Below are 20,377 nucleotides of genomic sequence, written 5' to 3' on the forward strand. Positions count from 1 at the left end.
TGCTATGAGAGATGTTTTTGTTTGAGTTCTGTATTCAGCACGTATTCACAGTTTCTGTGTAAGAATAACAGGGATGTTGAAGACGTATTGCTCCTGGAAGGGATGTGTTTGTTGTCTGGATACCCACTTCCTTTCCTTGTTTCTCAATACTACTTCCAAAAAGATAACCTAATAGATAAGAATAATCATAGACGTCCTTTCCTTCTGCTTAACCTATAAGGGGAAAAGATGAACAGAAGGAAATGTTCTTTGTTTCTTTGCAAGATTTCAAGAAGAAGAAATTGGAGTTGGTTTTGCCCACAGCAGATACCATGCATGGCAAGTGGAACAGTGGAAAACAAAAACCCAATAGCTTTGACATGTTGTTGATTAGTTATGTATTTTATCTTTTTTATGGTTTGAGGTTTAACTGAGAGATGTATTTCTTTGTTTATACCATAAATTAGAAGTGAGTTTTTGAGGTGAGTTTTGAGAACAAGATGTGTTTTGGGACTGTCAGAGGCACTGGGTGAACAGGAAGGGCAGGAAGGGGAGAAGGGCAGGAAGCTGGGAGAAGCAGAGGATTTCGGAGCAGCTGTGCATAGAGAGAGAGAGAGAGAGAGAGAGAGCACGAGTGCTCTCCCTGAGTCCTGCTGTATTGGTGCCTCTTCCCGTTGGATTCTTAGATTATCCTATTGTCTCTCCTGAGTAGAGGGCTCTTGGGCCAGCTTGAGCAGATCTCTAGTAAGCATGCATAACTGAAAGAGCCTGCTATCACATCTGCATATGCTGTGCTCCCATAGCTTTTCTAGGTCACTGTGTTTGCTTTGAGGGTTTTGTTCCCGAATGAGTCACTGTCACCACGGAGCAGTATAACCCAGAGTGCAGTTAGGAGCGTTTTGGGTTATCACCAGTGCCTTCGACAGGCATTTGTTGAAAGCCTACTTTGTGTTCTTTGTTGAGCGCAGCACCGTAAGGGGGACTGAAGAATCTAAGATATAGTTCCTTCCCTCAGTGATCTTAGGTTGTGATTGGACAGACAGTGGCTGTGGTGTTACTGGATGTCAGCCCTCTTTGGGGAACCCTGAACACGACTGATGTGGAGGAAGCCATTCACGTAATGTCCTAAGAGCAAGATTCCTTACTTTTACTAAAAAATAGTAAGATTCCATTTTTATAGAAGTCCAGGCCTTAGCATAATAGAATTAATTTGCTATCTAGAAATAATCATGGATTCTGAGAATGCTTAACAAGGAGATTATTGAGATTAGTGGTTTCCATTCAGCATAACACCAAGGATCCTTGTTCCTTGTCTGGCTCTAATAGTGGTGCTTCGTACCTAATTCTTCATTCACAGATAAGTAGTTGAAGCCATTCCTCTAATACTCTGCATGGGAATTCTGTGTGGATTCCTAATGAGTTTCTGTCATTTGTTAAATAGAAAAAATATGATGTTTGTTTCCTTGAGTTATATAATTATCAGTTCTTTAGCTGTTACATGAGATGAATTTTCAGGTCGGATAGGTAATTATTACAAATACTATTTTGAGCAGATACCATTGATTCATTTTTGCTCCTATTTGGCCTAGTAAAATGTAATTGTCTTTAAAATTAAACCTGACATTCCTTAGAGTTGGGGATACGTCTTTTGTGATGTTAGGCTATTTCCAGTTGACTTTTTAGGGCTCAGTGTGTTGTCACTGCCCTGCACGGATGCATGTGCTCTTGTGTCGTTTCTGTCCCTAACAGCATACGTTCTCAGTGCTGACTTTGAACATGGAGTAGTGGAGGGCGCCTGCCACTTGTTACCTTGGGGAAGGCACATCTCCATTGCTGCTGTGAGTGGGGGGCCGAGCTCGTTAAGGTGCAGCGCCATGTACACCTCTTCGTTTCACAGTCGAATGTGAGCAGCTGGGGGAGGAACATTTGGAGTTTGCTTCCAGTTCCTGGTCTGTACCTGTAACCCTACGCAAAGGCTGGTCACCCCAGTGCAGCAATCAGGGGCTTCAGCTTAGGTTCCACTTACCGTTGAAATTGCCTTCTCTCGACCAAATTGAGTTTCTCAGACGTGTATTAAAAGCAAGAAGCTGCTTTTCCTTCTTTAAAATGAAAACTTACTGAGAATAAGTAATCATATCTTCTCGTTTTTTTTGTTAGAGACCTTTACATAGATAATGCTGGGAGATTAGGGAGGTTTCGTTAACATGCACTCTTGTGTACATACGTGTGTACACACATGAGTTAATTATCATTTATGTATTATACACCACAGTTATTTAATCCCAGCTTGGTTGATGTGACCACTCAGCACAGAGTGTATGGTGTATGGGCATTCAGGAAATGGGCATCATTTTAATATTAGGTCAGCCTTGTATTGAAAACTTTTTGGGGTGGGGGGCAGGAAATCTGCATTAACTTGAACGTGGCTAATTCAGAATTTTAGATGTGATTCTGGGACTGAGTTGGGGGACGGTAGAGTGCATGGGTTGGGAGCTGGACTTTGACATCAGCTGGTCTGTTCCATCAGTTGCTATCTTCCATGACCTTGGGCAAGACACTAACCTTGCTGTACTTACCTATGAAGTTGGGATATAAAGCACCTACCTTGCAGATGGGTTGTTTTTAGATTAAAAGATCAAGCATACAAAGTGGATAGTGCAGTGCCTGGGCCATGGGATGATCGTGACATTGACATTGAGTTGGTGCTCTAGGTTTAAGCTTTGTAAGGGCAGATACCACCACGTCTGTTTTACTCATTGATGTGTATATACATTGCCCATATAAGGTCCATACTAAATATTTACTGAATATTGAATGAAGTTACATTTCAGTGGAAAAAATTGACTGGATAAAGTTTTCAAAAATCTTTAGTAGTTGTTTGATACAGTCCATGCATTAGCTACAAATTAACCTTCCATTTATTAAACAGGCCAAAGAGATCTGCTTCGTTACCTTTAGTTAGCCTGCAGTGTGTAGTATTTTATATATTTAAATAATAAAATTCTAAAAATACGTTAAACCTCAGTTTTAATTTTCTTCAGGAAGTTTATGTGAGTGTAGCCAAAGTCATAACATTTTTTAGGCATTCTGTTTCGAATTGTCTATGTCACTGACTTCTAGCAAAGATAAACGAGGGCTTAGTCTATATGTAAACATCCCAGAGAAGGCCAGCAGATATGAAAAATGCCATAGGATGTGATGACTTGTTTCCGTGTGAAACAGTAGCTGTTTTCTCTTTTGGTTTTTTATAGTCCCTCAAGTTAGGCCTGCAGAATTGAGTCTATTTGTAGTTTCTTTTTCTCTTTACCCTCCTTGTTCATTCCCTGTAAAAAGGTCAGTACCACTTGGTTACAGCTTTGTGACTTGAGTGTAGTGTTGGATAATGAAGTGAAGACTTTGAAGTTTGTTATCAAGTGTTCTCAGTTTATAGAGTGAGGAGTTACATCTTACTTAGTGGAAAGTACAGCAGAGACAGTTCTTTAAAAAGAGTTGTTCCTTTGTTAGTTTAATTGTTCTCACCTGTCAGGAGTGGGTGCATCGGTGGGACAGTGCTCTTATACAGTGATTTCTAGGTCAAGAAAAAGTTGGAAAAAAGAAGGAAATTTTGCCATTTGCAACAACATGAATAGACTTGGAGGGTACTTTGCTAAGTGAAGTAAGTCAGACAGAGAAAGACAAGCACTGTATGGTATCAATTTAGTGTGGAATCTAAAAAATACAACAAACTAGTGACTATAATTTAAAAAAAAAACAGACAGATATAGAGAACAAATTAGCGTATCAGTGCGGAGAGGGGAGAGGGGAGGGGCAAGATAGGGGTAGGGGATAAAGAGGTACAAATGATTATGTGTAAAATAAGGTACAAGGATATATTGTACAACGGGGAATATACCGAATATTCTATAATAACTGGAAATGGACTATAATCTTTAAAAACTGTGAATCACTATATTGTATACCCGTATCTTATATAATATTGTACGTTGTATATACTTCAATTTAAAAAAAAAAGGGAAAAGGTTTGAATTACTGATTTGGTGCTAGAGTATTCTTCTAAAGGCCACGCCTTCCCCTACCCCCACCTTCTTTGTTTAAAATAAAGGTCATGGTTGCTTAGTTGCTATCGATAAGCATTGTGATAAACTATAATGGGGTATTGAGCTTCCTCCATGCTGTGTTTGGAGTAACCCACCAATAATACATATATGTGCAAGGATTAAATGTCCTTTTCATGTTGGAATTTGAAGTTTATAATTTTAAGAGTGGGATGCTATCGCTTAGCCCTGAGTTTGATGGGCATAGTCAGATGCTGCGTTGTTGGGTATCTGCTGTGCCTGCCCCCCACCTCCACCCCAATTATAGGACAATCATGTTGAAAGTTATTTTGAATCACCACAGCCTCTTCGCATGATACGAGTGTCAATTAAGTGGAAGGAAGTGGTGACACAAGTGAAAATCAAAGCAAGGCTTTGGGAATAAGTAATCTCAGAACATCTCATTGGTTCCATTTACTTAGCTTCTCAGTGTTCTGTTTTCACTCATGGCTGACAGTCATCGTAGGCCACGTGGTATTTAAAGTTTTAATGGTTCACGATTACTGTGAAGTTGGGTAGTTCATTTTCTCCTAATGAATTTGGATTTTAGGACTCTAAGAAATCACTTAAAAAGTTTAATTATATTTACTTCCATAAACGATCTGAAAATGTTATTTTAATGGTAAACCTGTTCTCTATAAGTAAAAGTTTTTCAATGCAGAAAACTCTAGGTATTCTGATGTTTTAAAAAAGGAACTTAAGAACGTTTGAGACAATCTGATATTTGCAGAGAGCTACTGTGCAAGAATACTGGTAAAATCTTGTCATTCCAACTCTTATTTCTTAGAACTGGAAATTTGTAATTTGTGTATATGTGGTTGTTTGTGTTAAGGACCAACTCAAAATTATAGAAGAAAAAATCCATTAGAAGAAACAAAAGAAAATTAGGGCAACTGAGATACTGTCAGCGTTTTCTGATTCATAAGTAAGAATAATGAAATGCTTTGAAATGATGCCTTTTTTCATGTTTAAAATGTTTTAATAATTACTTGAACTTTTGCACATTAAGTAATGCCAACATGCTTAGAAATGCTTCGCCAAGTGTCTTTTTGTTTGAAACCCTTGATTTGAATGAATAAGGATTTGAGTGGTCTGATTAACTCCTAGTGCAAGAGATTAACCACAGGTTCATTTTTATTTGATGCTTATATTAAAAGATCTTGAGTATACTGTACATTCTAGTGCACAGTTGAATCTTTGATTAGAAATTTGCAGTGCTGGTATGGGGAGGTGGGAGGTGTGTGGTGGAGAAGGCTATGGCTACTAACACTTGGTGTCCACGCAGGTCTTGTATATTTACTGTCCGTGGGGGCAGTGGGAGTCAGAGACTGGCTGCACAGGAAGCATATATGGTGTGGGAGCCCGGGATGCTCTAGAGAGTCGTCTGTAGAGAAAGAAAAGAACAGAAAAGAAAAGCATCATGATAAAGACATGCCCAAGATTAGCTCTTTTTCTTGGGATTTATCTTTTTTGTTTGTTTTCAGAGAGACATAAAAAGAAAATAAGTAGTTGATGGAGCATATTAAAATCTTGGACCACAGGAAGCTGTTAGAGAGTGATTCTTAGCTTTTTGAAATGAATTATATGTATCAGGACTCCCTAAAAATGATTTAATATGAAAAGTTTGCTTACCTGTAATTTAAAAACCATCTTAAGAACAGAAATTCACATAAGTATTTGGATTTTATGGGGTTTTTAGTTCATTAAAAACAACATGAAATTGGATTGGTTAGGTTTTGGGAAATGTTACGTACTCCCTAGAGTTTTTGAAAAGGGACATATTCAGACTGTCATCTGAAGTATCTTTTTTTGATACTTATCAGGACTGTGCTGGCTTTCAGAAGTTGCTCTTTAATATTTTGCTGGTTTTAAATGTTTTAAAAGTTTCTTTAAAAAAAAAAAGATGTATGGTACATACCAAACTGGTTTTGCCCCTAAAAGAAATAATATCTTTCTTGAACTTTATGCTCCAGTCTGTTCATTACATTTACCTTGTGAGTAAATTAAAGCTTGTTTGAATGGTGTCTTCTTTTTCCTCTGGTGTTAAGCCTTTGTATGTTACCTTATCTTTAGCTTTACAAAATTAAACTAGGACTTTGAGAAAATGGTAGGATCTTTCTTTGAGGCCCCTGCCCCCAGTACCTTGAGCATTTCCTTCTGAAGTACATGTCCTATGCCTCTGGCATCTCTCCTTAGAAACTCTTCTGAAAGCTCGGTTTGTCCACTGGTGGTTTATTTTATAGTCATGTTTATCTGACACCATTGCATTTTTGCTTTTGTTATAAGCAAAGCATGCCACTGTCACGGTGCTTTGACACTGTGTCACATCTTAACTTGGTTATTTTGAGGGGCACACACCATACCGCTTTATGACAGGCCCATACTGAGAGTGTGGAGCCAGAGGGTCGTATGTTCACGCTGGAGAAAGGAAGCAGCTCTGACTGATGTGCGGAGTTTAACTTTAGTGGCAGAACAGATTCGCTGAGACTTCAGAGGCCACCTGCTAAAGGATTTGTGCAGCTGCCTGCTTGTGTGCTGAGTGCCCCTAGTAACCAGGGTATGAGAGGACATTGGGCCTGTTAACTTAAAACTTTTTTCTCTTTTAGGTCCACAACTCCCAGGCCTGTTGCAGATCTCCACCTCCTGCTTTGTGCGACCCCCCAGCATGCTCTCTGCCGGTGGCAGCACAGCCGCCACAGCATCTTTCTGAAGCCGGGAGAGGGCCTGTAGGGGTAAGGAGAATCCCGTTTTTAAAAGCTCTCAATATTTTATATCCCACAGGGTATAAAATAGGAATAACACCTCCCTCCCCAGAGCCCCTTTAAAAATGTGCTGTATCGTATGTGTTCTTAAAGGAGTAACAAGTACACGCACAGAGGAAGCAAAATACGGGACTTGCCTTACCCCTCTAGGACAGTTCCAGAAGTCGGGGGGCTTGGTGGTGGAGGGGTGTTGGCACCAGCAGAGAGCATGCTGGGCCGCTGCAAGGAGCAGGAGCTGGCAATCAGCAGCGAGTATGGACGTTGGCGACTGAAATAGGGGAAAAGGGGGTAAGTCTGAGTCCGCGTGCGGACTGCACCTTTCCCCAGGATCACCGGGACTTGTGGCCCGTGAGTCTAAACTGTTCGGGCTGCTGCCCTCTCCGGTGACCTTCGGTAGAGTATTGCTCAGAGGTAGCTGGGCTTTTCTGCAGGGCCGGATACAGAATAAACGTTTGAAAGGCTTGGGTTGGGGAGTAGATGGAGTGCTCTCAGCTGTACCCCGGCAAATCCTCTGTTACCTGGTGATGATGTGGGGCGTTACGTGAGGTGAAGCAGGATGCAGTGTCTTCAGCTCTTTGTCCCCTGGAGCACAGGGCCTGGTGTTAGTGATCCACGAGGGTTACTTTTGTGCCGTGTGCCTCACCTTTTCTGGAAGCTCGGTGCACACACCTGTCTTCATTTTCCTTCCTTCATGAGGATTTAACGCTCAAGTTCTCTGAAGGACAGGTGTTTATTGTTCTGATTGACCGCTGCTAGTCACTAAAGAAGGTTAAGACCTGTCTTTCCCTTGTTTTACCTAATCTGACCCTGGGGCTCAAACTCATGCTTGATTAGGAAATAACACAAGAGAATAGCCCTCGTACATGCATGCACAGATCCAGATACTGGCAATATGCAACGACTTGTTCACTTGCCGTGTAGCATATTAGTATCTTGAGACTAGGAAAAGAGAGCGCTCCCAATGGCCTGTAGCAGCGCTTGGGAAAGTTTTGGGAAGGTAGCTAGGTACTGAGGAGCCGGGTGTGTTTTTGGTACACCAGTAACACGTGGGCAGGCAGAGTGGAGGTGCTCGCCAGGTGTACGTGTCAGCCTGTCCTTATAAGCAACGTAGGCAGTGAGCCTGGTGAAGCTGGGAGTTGTGAGAAGATGCCGCAGGACGTCAAAGAAGAGCACAGGTTAGTGGGTCCTGGGAGGCAGAGGTGGGGATACAAAATGGGATCATTGAGGGTCTGAAAGGTTAGACAAGGTGACATTTTATGTTCTAGGCCGAAGAGAGCCTTTGCAGGCCTTTTTATTGCGGGCTGGCCGATCTGCAGATCACTGCTTAAGAAGATTCATTGGGTAGAGTGTGGAGTGGGGAAAGACTGTAAAAGTTCCAATTAGGTGGCTAGGACTGTCATCCATGCATAAAATGAAGAGGACCAAGACAATGGAGATGGGACATTAATAATTGTAATAAAATCAGGAATAATTGTCACAACATTTTCATGTTTAGATAGTTGCCACTGTAATTTATCAAGGATTAGACCAGAGAAAAAGGTTCACATTATGGAAGCCTTGGAAGTCTTGATATAATAGCCATTCACAATGGAAGATAAAACCCAACGTAGTGGATAAAAATCTAATTTTAATCCCTGGAGAGATACTGTCAGCTTAAGGGACAAATTAGCAGAGTCCCAACTTGACTAAATACTTCAAAAGCTTCAGCCTTTACCAGTTACCATCGTGTGTGTGTGTGTGTGTGTGTGTGTGTGTGAGAGAGAGAGAGAAAGAGAGAGAGAGAGAGAGAGAGAGAGAAATGGTTTTTATCTTTCAGGCCAATATTATCTTTATTCTCTAATCAGTGTCAATGTCATTGTTAGACTGTTTCATTTACTGCAATACCCACTAACCAGGATTTGCTGAATGGATTTAAAGTTTTGCCCATAATTGATATGTAGTAAACTTTTTATATTAGCATTAGTGATGACGAGTATTTATTTTTTTAGCAGTAAAAATATTGTGTCCACTAGGGATTTAAATAAGTTCATGGTGGGTGGTATTCTCAGATACCGTCATATGTAGGTTGGAGAAGATTCTGTAGTACGATGATAAATCTTCTTTCAGTCAGGATGATGCTGCATAAAGCTCACGTATTGATTGTTCTTTAACAACGCTTCATGCTGCCAAAGTCATTTGAGCTGGATCTGAATTGGATCCAGTTGGCCAAGCTCCCCTCCATGTGTGGAGTTCTCATAAATCCTGCAGGCACACACATCTAATACAGTGTAATGAGAGAGCTACTGGGAGAAAAAATTGATTACAGGGTTGCAGACAATATCATTAACGTTTCCTGCCGTGATACACCAGATGTCTTCCCTAACAGACTGTTTTTGTTAATTTAGTTTTTATAGGATAGCATTGATTGCATCATAATTTAACTTCCTTTGCATATTCAGGTATAGGTGATCTCTGTATACAAATGATGGCATCAACTCATAAGATTTAATTTTATTCATTTTTTATCTGTTCATTTTAAAAGTATTTGTGCTAGAAGGGCAACATTTTTACTTGTTCCCGAGAATCTGTTAGCTTCGATGTCTTCTAGCAAGAATTACTGATTTACTGGTAGTTGGTGGGAGGGAGGTGAGAAGGCAAAGAAAACATTGCCCAGATCCTCCCCAGACAGGACAGAGATCATCCGGCACCCCCAGCTGTTCCCAGTATCAGGGGGTTTAATTGGCGTGACAGAGGCTCTGTCCAAAGCAGAGAAGGTGCAGCCATTTAAAGGGGATTTAAAATGCACATTCATTTCCACTGTCATGAATGTGGCTCTGCGGGCTGGAATGTTTGTTGGGTGCACCCATCCTCTCCTCACTAAAAAATCAGTACTCCTCACTTTGGAATTTAGTTATTTAGCATTTTTATTTTTCAGTCGTATCTTTTTGTGTGTTTAAGACCTCCGTGGAGTGGCTAACATATATAAATAAGACAACATTGCAGTAGTGGGTCGAGCTATTTTATTTAAGTTATTAAAAAAAATGTTCATAGCTGCTTTATTCACAATAGAAAAATACTGGAAAGAGCCCAGATGTTCTTTGGTGAGTGATTGAACCAAGTCATTATTTTTTTAACGACTGGTTTTGTTTTGGGGGCATTATCCTATAGAGAACAATTTTTTCTCTTGATGAGTTCCTGTGTAACATAGGATGCGTTAATCAACCTTTCTAACCCTTAGTCGTCTCACCTCTAAAATGGGCACACTACTACTGTTTACCTCAAAGGGTTGTTATAAAGGTGATGAAGTAATTCATTAGATTGCTTAGCATGATGCAGGCATATAATAAGCATTCCTTAAGCATTATCTCTTATCACAGTGGGTTTTGTTGTACAGACTCAGGGTTAAATAATTTACTAGTTTTCTGGACATTCTTAATCTGAAGCCCATAGGCCCCTAGGTGGTCTCCTTGAGTTTAAGAGCGTCTATGAACTTTCTGGAATCGCTTGCAAAGTCTTATATGTACGTGCATTTCCCTGGAGAGAATATATACTTTTCAACCGTGAATGATAATCAGTAGATTCCTAAAATGTTGAAAAAAATTTAAAAATTAAGTTTAAAAACTGCTATTCTCTAAAGCCTCTTGAGGTGGGTCACTCAAAACCTCAAATCGGGAAAGTAACCGTTAAAATTATATAAATATTTAAAAAATTTCTTTAATTGAGGCTATTTTCCAAGTAAAGGCTATAATTAAAACCCTGAAAAAACAAACACACACCCCTCAAATCAGCTAGCTGTTACGGAAGTCAACTAACGTGGAACATTTACTTTGTGCTTAGGCATACTGCTACTCTTTTCACGTAGCTAACCCGTTTGATCTCCACAACAATCTGTGATATTTATTTCATTTTGTACGTGAGAAAACTTGAGGTTTGCGCTCATATAAAATCTTGCCTTTGTATAAAAATCTGGCAGGACTGAGGTTTAACTCAGGAACTCACCTGGCCATGGGTAATCTTGGTTGTGCCCCTGGCTGACTTTGTACTGCATGGGTGACCCCTGCCTCGATGCCCCTTTGCCTTCACTTTACTAGTGAGTTTCTCAGCTGACGTGCTTGCTGCTCATTCACTTTGGAGAGTAGAAGGCTTCTGCCACTGAGAGTTTTACAGGCTGGCCTTTCCCCTGAATAGATGGACGGTGGTGTTAACAGCATGGTGTGGGAACCCTGTTTAGTATTGGTGAGTTTTCTTTTCCTGTTAGCACTTGTGGTGGTCCTATCTTACTGTCCTTTTGTTTAAAAAAAATGCCTGACCAGCAGACCCCAACGATGAGCTCCCTTCTCACTTAACAGCATCTGTGTACATTTGAAAAATGACCCTTGCAGTCTGTGTGTGTGTTAGTCTGCATTTGTTTCAGATAAAACTTTGTGCATGTGAGAAATTGGGCTTTGCATGTCCCTTGGAATAAATCCAGTACCCTGATCTAGACAGACCTACTTCACCAACACAGAGCAGGAAGCCGGGGTCCAGTGGCTCGCCCCAAACCCCTGCTTCATGCGGCGCTGCTTAGGCCCAGGTCTCTTGGGTCTCTGGTTGGTGTTCTTCCCATTGCTCCTTGCTACCTTCCTTGACCATTGGGTGTTCTTAGAGCCAGCCCATGTGATAACACCATTTATTTCTTTAGAAGCTAAGAATACTTTGCCTAATAATCTAGTTTAAACTTTTTGACTGAGTCTCAAGCCACTGTTAAAACAGTATTATCTTTTGCTTACGTAAGGCATTTATCATTTTAAAGTATCATTTCTAACGCTGGTACTTCTCATACTTGGGACTTTTGGTACCATTTAATAATTAAAAGTGAACATTTATTATAAAATGCTGTCTTAAAAGTAAAGTTAATTATATTTCTTACCTGCTTGGTGCTTATAAAGAACTGTCATCTTGTTGCTTCTTTAGCTGTACAGGAGGTTTTAAGGATATCCTGCTTTTTTCAGAGTTTACTGTAGCTTCCCCAACTGCCACTAAGTATGCCAAAAATAACCATTGTCCTTTATATTTGATTGTAGTGAAAGGTGTTAAAACCACTGATTTTCAGAAAAATTGCCAAGACAGGTGCTATATTAATTTAGAGATTAATCCATCTACCCTAAATGAAAGATAATTTATAGCTGTTGAACTTTTTTTTTTTTTTTTTGCGGTACGCGGGCCTCTCGCTGTTGTGGCCTCTCCCGTTGCGGAGCACAGGCTCCGGACGCGCAGGCTCAGCGGCCATGGCTCACGGGCCTAGCTGCTCCGCGGCACGTGGGATCCTCCCGGACTGGGGCACGAACCCGCGTCCCCTGCATCGGCAGGCGGACTCTCAACCACTGCGCCACCAGGGAAGCCCTAGCTGTTGAATTTTAATGTAGCAAGTTTAAAAAATTCTTAAAACACCCAATTGACCAGTATTAGTATTAGCAAGCATATAACCTGCTTCCAGGTGAATTCCTTTCCTTTGGAGAAGTTGTTTTCACAGTCTGCTCTCCCTTAGAGGCTGGACGTCAGCTAATTTGTTCTTAAAGCTATCTTCCATTATATTCATCTGCTCTTTTTTTTTTACAGAAGGGACAACATCATGATAGCTGCATTTTTCAGAACACAGATTTGAATAACCTTATGATTTTAAAAAACTGCCTGCTGTTTTGAGCAGTCTTTTTGTTGCCATAGATCTGTATGAAACAGAATGATCACGTTTAGGTTTTATTGAGCTTTCCCTTCTTTCAGGGATAATGCATCACCCTTCATTACCTAAAGGCACTGTTAGGCCCTTCAACTTTGCCTTTTTAGGGCTGTTTCGTACTGTTTGAAAAATACCTAAGCAAATATATGGAGTTCCCAGGCTTTACAAGTTCTCCAGAATCAGTTTTATTAATATAAATTGCCAAAGAAATTTCAGCACATGGAGGTGTAGAGCTTGCAGTTTTGTTTAGCTTAAACTTTGTGTGTTACGCCTCCTTTTAGGACCTCATAGTATTTTTAGTGACAATATCTCTTACAACTATCAAGGCCTTCAGTTTTTCTAAGGGCCTGGGGTCAAGATTAAGTAATATACCTAAGGTTAATTGACCCTTTCCAGAGTCTAGAAATTGTTACGCCTAATGCCTGGAAGTTGGCATTTTCTGGTTTTATCTTTGATCTCCTGTTGTACAGTTAGATCGAATGTCAGGTACTTGTCATTTTTTTCCTTTCTTTTCTTTGTAAATAGACTTTATTTTTTAGAGCAGTTTTAGGATCACAGCAAAAATTGAGTGGAAGGCACAGAGATTTCCCATATACCTCCTACCCTATACATGAGTGGCCTCTCCCATTAGCAAAACCAGAGTGATACATATATTACAGTTGATGAATCCACAGGTCATTGTCACATCCTTATCATCCAAAGTGCATAGTTTACATTAGGGTTCACTTTCAGTGTGTTGTACATTCTTCGGGTTTGGACAAGTTTCTAATGCCATGTATCCACTATTAGAGCTCCATACGGAGTAGTTTCACTGCCCTAAACATCCTCTGTGCTTTGCCTATTCATCCCTCCTTTCCTTCTGACCCCTGGCAACCACTGATCTCTCTGCTCTCTCCATAGTTTTGCCTTTTGCAGAATGTCATATAGTTTGAATCATACAATATGTAACCTTTTCAGATTGGCTTCTTTCACTTAGTAGTATGCACTTAAGATTCCTCCATGTCTTTTCATGGTGTAACAGTTGAATAATATTTCACGCTGAATAATATTCCATTGTTTGGATGTACCACAGTTTGTTTACCCTTTCACCCACTGAAAGCTACCTTTGTTCCTCCAGGGTTTAGCAATTATGAATAAAGCTGCTGTAACATCCATTATAGCAGGTTATTGCGTGGATGTAAGATTTTAACTCCTTCGGGAGCCTCGTTGCAGGATTGTCCGGTAAGAGTGTGTTTAATTTTCTAAGAAACAACCAAAGTGTTTCCCAAAGTTAGCCGTAGCAGTCTGCGTTCCCACCAGCAGTGAATGAAAAGTTCCTGTTGCTCCACATCCTCACCAACATTTGGTGTTGTCAGTGTTCTGGATTTTGGCTGTCCTGTTAGGCTTGTTAGTGGTATTTCACTGTTGTCTGAATTTGCATTTTCCTGATGACATACGATGTGGAGTATCTTTTGTTAGGGGCTCTGGCCCATTTTCAAATCAGGCTGTTTATTTTTTTAATGTTGAGCGTTAAGAGCTCTTTGTGTATTTTGCATGACAGTTCTTTATCAGACGTGTCTTTTGCAAATATTTTCTCCTAGTCTGTGGTTTGTCCTTTGCTTTTCTTGACAGTGTCTTTTACAGAGCAGAGGTTTTTCATTTTAACGAATCCAGCTTATCAGTTCGTTCCTTCGTGGATTGTGCCTTTAGTATTGAATCTGAAAAGTGATCTCCATACCCGAGGCCATTCAGATTTCATTCTGTGTTATCTTCTTACAGGGTTTTATAGTTTTGCATTTTACATTTAGGTCTGTGATCCATTTTGAGTTGATTTTTGCGTCTAGGTTCTTTTATTTTGTGGGCGGGTGGGGGAGGGCATGTAGGTATCCAGTTCAGCACCATTTGTTGTAAAAATTATCTTTTCTCTATTGCATTGCCTTTCCTCCTTTGTCAGTTGACTCTATTTATGTGAGTCTGTTTCTGGGCTCGCTAATCTATTCCATTGCTCTGAACTGAGTGTAAAATGCAGACATCTTGACTGACTGTTTACTCCTAAATACTTAGGTGTGTATTTTGTAAGAACAAGGACATTCATTTATATAGCCACTATACAGTTATCAAAATCAGGAGGTCTAACAGCACCACAATACTAATCGAATCTATAGACATCCACATTTTGTCACAGATCCCAGTAATGCCCTCTGTAGCAATTTGTTTTTCTGGCCTAATATCCAAACCAGCATCACACATCTGTCTACCATGTCCCTTTGGTCTCCTTTAATCTGGAACAGTTCCTTAGCCTTTCTTTGTCTTTCACGACATTGACATGTTTTGGAAGAGTGCAGTTCAGTTTTTTGTAGTTTGCTGCTTCCTAGTTATTAGCTGAAGGTTATGCATTTTAGGCAGGGCTGTTATATTAGTGGTATTGTGTCCTAAGTGCCTTACATTAGAGGGCACGGGATACCAATTTGTCACATTGTTGGTGACAGCAACTTGGATCACTTGGATAAGTTACTAACTTTCCCTTTGTAATTAATAGGTAATTGGTAGGGGGAAACTTTGAGAACATGTAAATATCCTGTTTGTCATCAGATTTTCACCCACTAATATTAGCACCTGTTTTATTTTTTGCCTGAATCACTGTGGTGATTGTGGAATGCACTTCTTTTTCTTTTTCCCCTCAAACTCTGTCTTTGAGAAATAGATCAGAATTCACCTACCATTAACTCAAAGGTGGGATTTTTGAGTCAAGTGGAAGAAAGAAAGGGAGAGAGGGAGGGAGGGAGGGAGGGAGGAAGAGAAGGAAGGGAAGGAGGGAGGGAGGGAGGGGAGAGGGAGAGAGAGAGAGAGGCAGGCGGGTGAGGAGGAAGCCCCCAGAACATTTGAGCCCTCAGGGTGTTTTTCATTTTTAGCAACACAAGGACTTAATGAATTTTCATTATTTTTGTAGAAAGAGGAAAAACCTGTAACGGTGTTTTTTTCCATTTTTACGCTCCAGAGGAGAGAAGAGCTGCTTAGAAGTAATAGATCATGGAAGTGGTTTAAAAAAATACACATTTTTACTGCTGAAATAATGGTGTTGGTTTGATTCATGTTGGCAACATTTACTAGTGATCAAGTTACTTCATCTCGTTGCACCTCAGTTTCCTCACTTTTAAAGCCAGAGTATTACTTCAGTAGTTCTGGAGTGAAGCCCGGGAATCCACAGTTTTTCCAAGCACTCCCCGGGATATCTTATGGGCAGCCAGCTTTAGCACATGGAAGTCTGCCACCAGTGACTGTTATAGTTGCAGATCTGATCCTGTCCTTTGCAGGATGTAGAGTTCTTTTAGTGCAGTTCCAGGACCTCTTATGTTTCTTAAACCTCAGTATTTTATGCCCTTAAAAAATTTGTTTTTGTGGTTCTCCCATTTTAACTTAATTTCCTACCTTCCCCAGCACACAAATTAGGTATAATCTGCATGTTTAAATCCCTAATATAGCGTTCAGAGACAATTTATAGATAAATTCAAACCAAACTACAAAACCAATAAAACTCTAACTACCAGTATTAATTTGATAGAATGGGTGATGATGTTTTGATGAAATGACATAGTCACTTGTGACATAAATTTGTTACTGATTGCTTATGGCCCAGACTATTGGGGGCCGGGGGCTGGTGTATAATGTGTTTCGATTACTGGCTTCCTTGTGGTGACTCAGTTCTTCTCTTGATTTCATTTTTGTTATTACCACTGAGAAACCTCTCTAAGTGTAGCTACCATGTTGTGACTTTGCCCTTACCTGGCACCACCGTGGCATATTGGGTTTATCTTGTTTACGTACTAGCTTGTGATAGTTATCGTAGTGCTGCTTAGTTTTTGATTGTATGTAAACATTCAGAGTCAAAATCATGTAGCTTGAAACTCTTAATGAAATTATAAAATAGGTAATCCAGAAAATGAGTCTGTTAAAAAATTTAAGATATGCATTGAAATGAAAATAAAAGCTAGCCCTCTCCTGCTTCCACCTCCCCATCTCTTGCTCCTCTCTGAGGGAGACAGTTAGCCAGCATCCCTGACATCATGCATGGCTACTTTGTACATACATTGCCCCTTGGTATCTGTGGGGGACTGGTTCCAGGACCTGCCTCAGACGCCAACATCTGTGGATGCTCACGTCCCATAGCCAACCCTCCGTATCCACGGATTCCACATCTTCAGACACAGAGGGCTGACCGTGTATCTAGTGAAAAAGCCCCACACATAAGTGGATCCACACAGTTCAATGCAGGTCACACCCGTGTTGTTCAAGAGTCAACTGCATAATCTGTTGTTTTGGCAATGTTAAATCGAGGGGCTGTTGGGACTTCCCTGGCGGTCCAGTTGGTAGAACTCAGCGCTTTCACTGCCGAGAGCACGGTTCATTCCCTGGTTGGGGAACTAAGATCCCACAAGTCAAGTGGTGCGGCACCCCCCTGCCCCCCCCCACACAAAAAAGAAAATCAAGGGGCTGTGTTTCACTCACCTTTTTGTTTGCAGTGCTCAGAGCAATTCTTGGCTCCAAGAAGTTGCTTCTTAACCACTGAATTAATAGTTTGCTTCATTTACAAAATAGGAAAAAAGCACATTATTATTGTTTTTTAATCAGCTAAAGAGGGACGTTTTAAAAAGGAATACATTAAATGTGACTGAATGGACCATTAACACGGCGTTGGGTCTTCGTTGCTGCACGTGGGCTTTCTCTAGTTGCGGCGAGCGGGGGCTACTCTTCGTTGCGGTGGCTTCTCTTGTTGTGGAGCACAGGCTCTAGGCATGTTGGCTTCAGTAGTTGCAGCACACGGGCTCAGTAGTTGTGGCTCGTGGGCTCTAGAGCGCAGGCTCAGTAGTTGTGGCGCACGGGCTTAGTTGCTCCGTGGCACATGGGATCTTCCCGGACCAGGGCTGGAACCCGTGTCCCCTGCATCGGCAGGTGGATTCTTAACCACTGCGCCACCAGAGAGGTCCCTGTATTTTTGTTTTAATTTGATGGTTTTTGGCTCTTTAAGTCTTTGTTAGAGGGGAACTTGCTGTGATCTTACAACAGGAGAGTGGCTCATTGGCCACAGAGAGGGAGGTGTTGTCATTGGTGAGGCCGCTGCCCTTGGCTGCAGCCTCCTGACAGCGCTGACGCTCCTTGAGGCGTGAATGGAATGGAGCCGCTGCTGCAGTGCCCCAGGGCCTTGTAACAATTTACAGTCTGGGTGGAAAAGCAGAAGGACCCAGAAAGGCAGCTGTACAATCCCTTTGGTGTCCTATAATAGAAGATGTGTGTGGTGACCTTGGAGTGCTGAAGTCCTCAGGATTACAGTACCTTGATCTGCAGGATCATGGAGGGACGCTTTGGAATCACATCCAAAGAATGAGCAGCAGAAATGGCTGCCTCCACCTCCCAGTCTCACACACTCAGTGGAAGGTGGGGCTAGTTGTCCACGACAACAGAACAGAAGTTGAGTGACGTTAGTGGAGCAGTAGGATAGTGTAACTGGAGTGCAGAACATTCTGTCAGGGATGAGAGCAGTTTGATTTATACTTGAATCAGAAATCGCTGGCTTGTTTACAGTCTAAAAATTTTTTTTGGTTTTGAATATTTTTCCAATATATAAAGATGCAGGAATGCCCTTAAATTTAGTATTACCACTAAATTTATTGTTTTGGTTACTTTTTCCTCAAGTTTAGGGACTTTATCTTCCATGTTGGAATGGGGAAAGAGTGGTTGATACCTATACTGCTTCCGCCTGGTTTTTCCTTCTCTTAGTAGCGTCTTCTTGGTTGTATTAAAATGTTTGCACACGTCCATAGATCGATCGGCACACTTACCATTATGATGGAATATCAATCTGATCTTAAGATATTTAGTAGGTTTGTTAACACACAAGATGGAAGTTCACAAAGATATCTGATGCATTGTTAATATTATTGAGAAGAAGAACAGTTGGCAAATGATAACAGACAGACAGGCTTAATATGTAAAACTTGAAATGCTGCTATGGCTTCTTGTGGCTTAAGTAGGGAAGACACATCTTTGAGACCAGGGGTTCTCTAGAAATGGATGAAGAATGACGAAGAATGCACAGTGACAGCTGAAGGATTGCATGGCAGGAAAGGGACTGTGATTTAATCCCCTGAGGCTGTCCCTGAGCTGTAAGCTGAAGATAACACTCTCCTTCTGCTGAAAACAAGAATCAATACTCATTCCTTGGTGGGCTAAATTATTAAAAAGGGCCCTTCTTACAATGTTTCATTATCTGGATTTGCCTCTGCTGGTGATCTGTTGGCAGCATACAGGGAGATTTGCTGGGCATCCTGTATTAAAATTATTCAGTTAGCGGTGCAGCCCTTTGGATAATTCCCTTGCATTTTACAATGCTCTTGAATAGGTTTGTGGCTTACTTTTGCCTAAGTGGTTTTGTATCTTTTGGAGTTACTAAACAAAGTGTTGGGCATATATACACATTTTTGAAAAAACCTTGTTTGTTTTGTTCTGTTTTTCTCTTTTGTAGCTGTAGGTGGTGGCTAACAGATTATTTTAGTGATACCCTTAGCAAACATCAAATGCATCTGGCTTATTACGTCAGCCTGACACATTGATTAATGTACGCTGAGTTTTGTCTTCTTTCCTTATGAATAAAATTATATAAGAGATTGACTTGCTTTTTAGGGGTAGCTTTTAACGAGAAGGGGGGTATTAATTAGGTGGCTGACACCCACCAACCAGCTGAAAAAGAAAGCAACCCCATCTTGTGAGCTTCAGGGAGGGAAAAAAGAAACTAGCACTCGTTCTCTTTTTAGTGCTGGTGGTGTCACTGGTCCCAGTATAATACAAAGGATGGGGAATGAAGAGAAGGAAAAGCTTTTGTGAATAGTCCTTTGCCGCTGTCCGGCAGGCTGGGCGGACTTCCGCAGGGGCATCGTTGTGTGGAAGCACCAGGGGACTTGTCCGTGGGACTCGTAGAGTTGGAATCTTCTGGATGAGGCTTGAAGCCTTCTGCATTCTGTCTGAAGGGAGATAAGACTCTGCTTCAGTATTCCAGAATTGGTGGTGTGATGTATTTGTATTATTTTGGTGGAGACAGAACTGTTTCTAAAGTTTTTTTTATTCAGCTGCAGAAAGAGCCTGGTCAGCTGGACAAAGCCATGTTGAGAGATGTTAGTCCCTGTTGCGGAATCGTGAGGTGAGGCTAAAGAACTGTGTACAGTCACATTTCTGCTTCCCTGGAAAACTGATCCGATTAAAAAAATCCCTTTATCTTGTGTGGAGGGGAGAGGGTTGGGAGGGAAGGGAAGCTAATGAAGAAAGGCGGGAAAGAGAGAGAGGCCTTTGAAAGCATGGCTGACCTCAGTGACAGGGCGTGGGAAGTGGCTTCTGTGCGTTGGCACCCCGCCCCAGTGGGCGCACAGCTGCCCTGGAGAGGCTCTGCCTTGGGAAAGCTCCCCAGGGCCCAGCAGACTCTGGCCGGCTCCTGGGTGCAAGACTCCCTGGGGAGAGAGATGCTGCTTCTGAACAATTGCAGCCCACCCCCTCCCAGCTCCACAGTGCATGTGCTGCAGGGCTGGAGTGCCCTCCAGGTGCCACCTGCCACTCGCTGTAGGCAGCCACTCTCCTACAGATAGTTAATTATTTTCTCTTCTGTTCCATCTTTCCTCCTGGCCTCATCTTTTGTTGTGCTGCTTTTTTGAATTGTTTGTTTCCTGTTTCCCGACCAGATTCGCAGCTCCTGCTTCTGTCCAGTTCGTTCTGGTTGAATGAGTAAGTTCAGGACATGGGTGGTAGCCTGTCCAAGAGCGCAAGAGAGGTGGCGTAGCTGATTCACCATACACTGTATGACCCCAGTGAGGAAGCCTTCAGAA

General features: G+C 41.5%; 1 protein-coding gene across 7 annotated transcripts in view; it reads left to right on the forward strand.

The window, feature by feature from the left end:
- Positions 1 to 20,377, forward strand: part of RERE (arginine-glutamic acid dipeptide repeats) — a 427,727-nt gene that overhangs the window by 201,611 nt on the left and 205,739 nt on the right. For 6 of the 7 annotated variants that reach the window (XM_089901851.1, XM_089901849.1, XM_089901848.1 and 3 more), the window contains one exon: positions 6,680 to 6,805. The exons of the other annotated variant lie outside the window; for it this stretch is intronic. In XM_089901851.1, coding sequence (XP_089757977.1) covers positions 6,680 to 6,805 — 126 coding nt within the window. The remainder of the gene's footprint in view (positions 1 to 6,679; positions 6,806 to 20,377) is intronic. 7 annotated transcript variants of the gene reach the window in all.

This window comes from Delphinapterus leucas, chromosome 1, assembly GCF_059928025.1.
Source record: "Delphinapterus leucas isolate spDelLeu-1000000601 "Yukka" chromosome 1, BTC_Dleu_Yukka2, whole genome shotgun sequence".
Lineage (NCBI taxonomy): Eukaryota > Metazoa > Chordata > Mammalia > Artiodactyla > Monodontidae > Delphinapterus > Delphinapterus leucas.